Source organism: Cannabis sativa, unplaced genomic scaffold (genome assembly GCF_029168945.1).
Source record: "Cannabis sativa cultivar Pink pepper isolate KNU-18-1 unplaced genomic scaffold, ASM2916894v1 Contig3, whole genome shotgun sequence".
NCBI lineage: Eukaryota > Viridiplantae > Streptophyta > Magnoliopsida > Rosales > Cannabaceae > Cannabis > Cannabis sativa.
The window spans coordinates 3,313,285-3,320,108 of record NW_026870039.1 but is presented as its reverse complement, the minus strand read 5'-3'; the positions used below and the strand labels follow the sequence as shown (position 1 = coordinate 3,320,108).

At 37.3% G+C, this 6,824-nt stretch overlaps 1 protein-coding gene across 1 annotated transcript; it reads left to right on the top strand.

Moving 5' to 3' along the window:
- Positions 1-4,614: 4,614 nt before the first annotated feature.
- On the top strand, positions 4,615-6,325 carry LOC133033106 (uncharacterized). Its single transcript, XM_061107708.1, has 3 exons — positions 4,615-4,800; positions 4,871-5,008; positions 6,287-6,325. Exons 1-3 carry the CDS (start codon positions 4,615-4,617, stop codon positions 6,323-6,325), a joined length of 363 nt encoding a protein of 120 aa, XP_060963691.1.
- Positions 6,326-6,824: the final 499 nt, after the last annotated feature.

Here is a 6,824-nt window from a genome sequence, read left to right as displayed (position 1 = left end):
AAAAGTACATGGCAAATATGTACTCTAAAAACCTTACAAAAATTCCATCTCGGAAACCATTTGGAAACCCCAGAGTCAAATTTTGGGGTAGACTAGATATAAAGAATTAAAAGAATAAGAAAAGGATTGGAAATCAAAAGGCCGTTTCAAAAGAAATGAATTTGAACAGCCAAAATGAAATCCGGTAACTCTGGAGGAGTTTTTACCAAAAGGGTTACAGGACAAGGCAACTGTTGGTGTTGACAGCGTGTCAGATTGCTACATGACCTTATTAGCAAAAGATCCTGAACCTACCCCTCTTGAAAGTGAAAAAGATGTAGATGAAATCACCTTGCAAGATATGCGGCAGAAATTTTTTGCAAAGAAGGAACAAGACCCTCAAAAGCCTTCATCTTCGGCCAGCCAAGAATTTGATAATGATAGTGGAAGAGACAAAAGCACTGGTGAAAACGAAATGATGCGAGAAAAATATGATATATTAGCTCATCTAAAATGCATCCCTGCTCTGTTAAGCATTTAGGATGCACTGCGAATGTCTCCTGAGCATAGAAATGCACTTGTTATTGCATTGACAAGTCCTGACTTTTATACGGAGAAAATAGGGCGAGTGAAACCTACATCACTTGAGACACATACCTCTTGTATGGCATGCATAACCTTTGATGATAAGGACCGTCAGTTGGGAGCTGCCTTGCATAATCGACCTCTCTATGTGATGGGTATGGTTGCTGATATCTGCGTGAGCCGCATCATGTTGGATTGTGGATCGGCTATGAATGTACTCCCCTTAAAAACCTTGAGAGATGTTGGTTTACACCCACGTCAATTGTCTCCATCATCATTGACAATTCAAGGTTTTAACCATGTCGGAGATAAAAGTAAGGGGAAGTATTACACTAAAAATTGAAATAGGTGAATTAAATTCTAAAGCCTTATTTCATGTCATCGATTTAGATACATCCTACAATGTGTTGTTAGGGTGACAGTGGCTTCATGAATATGGGATCATTGCTTCAACACTTCACCAATTCTTTAAGTTTTACAAGGAAGGCAAAGTTAAAAGTGTCAATGCAGACCCAAATCCCTTTTACGGGGAACAAGTGAATTAAGCTGATGCAAAATTTTACAAGCCTGCTAATGTCACCATTCTGAAAGGGAAATCTGTGGAGGGTAAATGTCATGAAAGCTCAACCTCACAAAACTCCCTAGAAATTAAGAAACTATCCCTTGTGAAATCTCCTCAGCCCAAGGAGGAGAACTTAAAGGTATCTAACTAAAAATGGACCTTCAAGTACATCCTTAAAAATCAATGAGGAGTAGGGAAAAAAGCTTTGACACCGATTGAAGATTCGATGACAGCTCTTATGACAAGCTTCACTTTACTGCTAAGGTAAATTGATCAGTCACTACCTAAGGGTAAAATGCAAATTTAAATTTCCTTTGGTAAAAATAGCAAGAAAAATAAAGGTTTTGTTACTCTTAATAAAAAATCTTCCACTTCTATAACTTCGAAGGCCTTCAAAACGGAGAAGAAAAAGTTTAATTTGAAGAAACAAAAAGGAGTCACAATCCATCAAAATAGTGATTGTTTAAAAGCTTCTTTTGAACCAGACGAGTTAACAGAAGAGGAACAAAAAATGTTTTGCAATGATGACGTACCCACACCTCCCCGCGGGTGTCTATATTCGATAGACTTGAATCAAGTACATCCACCTCACGAGTGTCAGCATTCAAAAGACTTGTTTTCCCAATTGCTCCACAACCAAAGGGAACTAAAAAGCACAAGCAATGGGTGCCAAAACAAATGAAACCCTTGAGAGTTACTATTATTCAGGGGCGTAAAATAGAAGATGAATAAAATTTTGCTCAAGTCAACTACCTCTCTTTTGAAGAAAGTTTGACCATAGAAGATGAAGGCTCAAGCTCAAACCTTTCAGAAGATTTTATAGACATCTTTCAACCAGTACCTCAAGAATTCGAAGACAAAGGACAAGCAACTATGGATAATTTAATAGAGATCAACCTTGGGACTGAGGACGATCCAAAGCATGTGTTTGTCAGTGCTTTATTAACTGAAGAAGAGTTACCATAGTATAAACAAGTCCTTTGTGAGAACAAAGATGTATTTGCTTGGGGGTATCGAGACATGCCATGGTTGAATGCAAAGGTTGTTGTGCACAGGTTGGCAGTATCAAAAGATGCTACCCCTGTTAAACAATCTTAAAGAAGAATTTGACCAGAATTACTTCCCAAAGTCGAGGTAGAAATTGACAATTTAAGACACTACTGGTTTATTCGGGAAGTTAAGTACCCTATTTGGCTTGCAAACATCGTCATTGTGATGAAGAAAAATGGGCAACTCCGTATATGCGCGGATTGCCGAGATCTTAATCGGGCTTGCCCAAAAGATGAATTCCCACTCCCCATCATTGAGTTATTGGTAAATGCTACCACTAGTTTCAATGCCTTGTCATTCATGGATGGGTTTTCTGGGTACAACCAAATCAAAATGGCACTCGAGGACGAAGAGCTCATTGCTTTTAGGACACCAAAAGGTCAATTTCACTACACAATGATGTCATTTGGCCTCAAGAATGCAGGGGCAACCTACCAAAGAGCAATGACCATAATTTTTAAAGACATGATGCACAATATTGTTGAATGTTATGTTGACGATTTAGTGGTCAAGAAAGAAGAAAGGAAAAATCATCTTGATGATTTAAAACGAGTCTTTGATAGGCTCAGGCAACACAGATGAACCCTCTAAAATGTGCATTTGGGGTAACATCAGGAAAGTTCCTCGGGTTTATTGTCAGACATTGAGGAATTGGAATTGACCCCGCGAGAATCAAAGCAATTTTAGAAATGCCTCCCTCATGTAACTTACATCAACTACGTGGACTACAAGGAAGACTTGCATATATCTGAAGGTTCATCTCAAACCTGTTCGGTAGATGTCAATTTTTTTTCGAGATTGATGCAAAAAAAATGTCCCATTCATTTGGGATAAGGCATGCCATAATGCTTTTAAAAGTATTAAAAAGTACATGTTACACCCACCAATATTGAGAGCTTCTATCTTAGGAAAATTATTGATATTATATATCACCTCACTTGATCGCTCCTTGGGAGCCTTGCTGGTGCAGAACAATGAGGAGGGAAAAGAAGTTGCTCTTTACTACCTAGCTAGAACTTTAATAGGGGCAGAACAAAACTACCCTCCAATTGAGAATGTGTGTTTGGCTCTAATTTTTGCCGCGACAAAATTACGGCATTATTTACTCTCACACCCTGTGACGACCATTTAAGATACATTCTATCAAAACCCGTGCTGTATGGATGACTATCCAAATGGTCTATGATTCTGTTAGAATTTGAAATTAATTTTGTCCCGCAAAAAGCAATAAAAGGACAAGCTTTGGCTGATTTCCTAGCTACTCACCCAATTCAAGATGATATGGAATTGTGAGAAGATCTTCCAGACGAAGAAGTTTTCACAGTTGATACTTCATCATGGAAATTATATTTTGATGGGGCAGCAAGAAGTAGTGGGGCAGGTGCTGGATTTATCTTTGTGATACCATCGGGAGGCCTAATACCTTATTCTTTCCATATTCTAGCTATATGCACCAATAATGTAGCAGAATACGAAGCATTAGTTATTGACCTCGAAGTTGCACTCGAAATGAAAATATAATCATTTGAGGTATTTGGCAATTCTCTTTTGGTTATTAAACAAATGAGTGGTGAATTGGCAGTCAAGCATGAGAATTTAGTCCCTTAATATGAAAAGGCTAAATATTTGCTTGGTCAATTTCAAGATATAACTCTAAATCACATCCCCAGATCAAAAAATGGTAAAGTTGATGTGCTAGCTAATTTAGTTGCATCACTAACACTTCTTGAAGAAAGGGATATCCAAATTACCATAGGAGATCGCCATGTATTATCCCAACCTAAGAAAAGAGTTGAAGAAGAAAATACAGTCAACTTGATAACTTTCCTACATAGTGCAAATGAAAACGGCTCGCATTAACCAATCAATGACTACATCTAAAATGGAGTCTTGCCAGAAGACTTGAAGAAAACAGTGGATGTAAAAAGAAGAGTGCCTCGATCTACTATTCATTCGATGGGATACTGTTGAGATGTCTCTCGATAGAAGAGGCGGCACATGCACTTCAAGAGACTCATGTCGGTACATGTGGCGCCCATCAAGCTGGCCCAAAATTATTGGCTCAATTAAAGCGGTTGGGTTACTATTGGCCTACTATGGTTCAAGATGCGATTAATTTCGCTAAATGTTGTAAGTCAAGCCAATTACATGGAGATTTTATCCACTAACCCCCGCAACCACTCCATCCTTCTATACTGTGATGGCCTTTTGAAACATGGGGAATGGACATCATTGGTCCTTTTACGCCACCTTCTTTCAAAGCCTATAAATATATTTTGGCCATCACAAATTACTTCTCCAAATGGGTCGAAGTCGTACCACTAAAAGAAGTACGGGTAAAAGATGTCGCTGATTTTATAAGGACTCACGTAATTTATCGATACGGGGTTCCTTCAAAAATTATCTCTTGTAATGCCGTTTATTTCAAATGTAAGGCAATGGTCAAGTTGATGAACAAGTACAAATTCAAGCATAGTTTCTCGGCTAGTTACAACCCGTCTTCAAATGGTCAAGCAGAAGCATTTAACAAAGTGCTATGCAAAATCATGAAGAAGATAGTGACAAAGAATAAAAGGGAATGGCATGAATGCCTCCTAGCAGCTTTATGGGCTTATAGAACCACGGTAAGGACCCGCGACTGGTTGCACACCATATAACATGGTGTTTGGGTCTAAAGCAATTTTACCTTTGGAGGTTCAAATACCTTCATTAAGAATTGCTACTCAATTAACAGACCCAGATGAAAATGTGCAAGTCCATCTAGCCGAGCTTGAAGCATTAGATGAAAAGCAGCTTGCTATTCAACAAAAGCTCAAAATTTACCAAGCCCAGGTAGCTGGGGCATTCAACAAGAAAGTTACATTTTGATCTTTTTCAGTTGAAGATCTAGTGCTTACTGTGAAAAGATCAAGTGTTATAACGAGAATGATGAAAGGCAAATTTGAGGCAAAATTGGAAGGACCTTATGTTGTTACTAAGGTCTTCCTAAGAGGAGCATATGAACTTTCAGATTCAGAAGGCCGACGCATTTATCTGTGTGTTAATGGGAAGTTCATCAAAAAGTTCTATACTTAAACAAAAAGGTATTTACCCATGGTGTAGGCAGCTGTAAAGACCGCTTAGCTTTAATTTTGAAATTAGCAGATAATTAGGGCCTAATTATGAAAATTATTTATTAGTATTGAATTATTTATTTATGATGATTTATTTGAATTCAGAATGCATTTTATGTCATATATAGAAATTTCATAATTTTTGCATGTTTTGTGTCCTGCAACATTTGAACGCGGTGTTTGACTATTAGAATCACATTCTAGTATTTTTTTTAAGTATAGCGGGACAATAAAGTTAAACATTGGGAATGTCAGGAATAGTCGGGATTTTAGAATTTCCCAAAATACCCTTAAGTGCCCTTTATGACTTTTAGTGTGGGAGGCGCAAAATGGTCATTTTGCCCCATTAGCCTTTTATCATTTTGTGAGTTATTTAAGTTGATTACATCAGATTTTTAGATAAATGATAAGCTGATATTTATTAAACAAAAACCATTTTATTACATTAATTTTACAAAAATAAGAAAATTGGAAAAGGAGGCAATTCTCTCTCTTTCATTCCTCTCTCTTTCAAAAACACTAGGCAGCTAGGGCTTGATGTTCTTCTTCAATCTGGCATTTTACAGCAAGGTTTGAGTGTCTTTATGTTCTAGGTGAGTTCTTAACTTCACCTTCTTTAATTTCTTGAATTGGAAGAAAATAGAGTTTTGCATGAAATGGAGTTTTAGTTGTTGTTAATACTATAGTTGTTTGATGTTGATTTCTAAAGTTAATATATGATTTAATATGTTGAATTAAGCATGTATTAGTAGTTGTTGATAGATCTAACCAAGTTTTGAGTTTTAGAACTCAAACTTGGAGCTTTAATGGTGTTTTTCAATTATGAGCTTGGGTAGTTGATTTATTGCTTGGAAATGGTTTATTGGGGTATAATATGCAGGTCTGGAATGTTTGGTTGAGTTTGGAATCGTTTTGGTGAAGCTTTGAATTTTTGTGGGTTTTCTAGGGAAAACCGGGTAACTGACTTTACATGTACCTGGTTAACCGGTTTTTGCAGCTGGATTCCCGAAATATTCAGCTTGTTGATTCGCGTTAGTTTCAGGTTTTTGTTTGGTTAGTTCCCTGCTAGTTTAGGGTATTGCCATATTAAGTTGCAGTAATTAGGGTTTTGGTTTAAAACCTAGGTTCCGGTTGTGATTTAGCACGTCACTTATTCGTGTTGTTATCGCTGTGATTTAGGAGCTTATAATTTGTCGAGCAGTTGTTCCACTCAGGTTGACCGGCACACCTGAATTCCGAATTGAGGTAAGATTAGTATAATGTCATGCATATGTTATTACATATTTAGCATACATGTTGTTTATGCCTATTAGATTACACTGAGAGCAGTAATAGTATACTTAGAGTTGTACTGATTACTGATAACTGTATGTTGGCTAAAATACTGATCGATGACTAGTATATTGAGTATAGGCTGATATTATGGTCGATAGTATTGTCGTATGAACGTTCTAGACTCAGTACCGTGTGAGACACGAGGATTAGTGTTATGATCGAGTGTATGGGCGCCAAGTTATAACCTGAGATATTAGTAT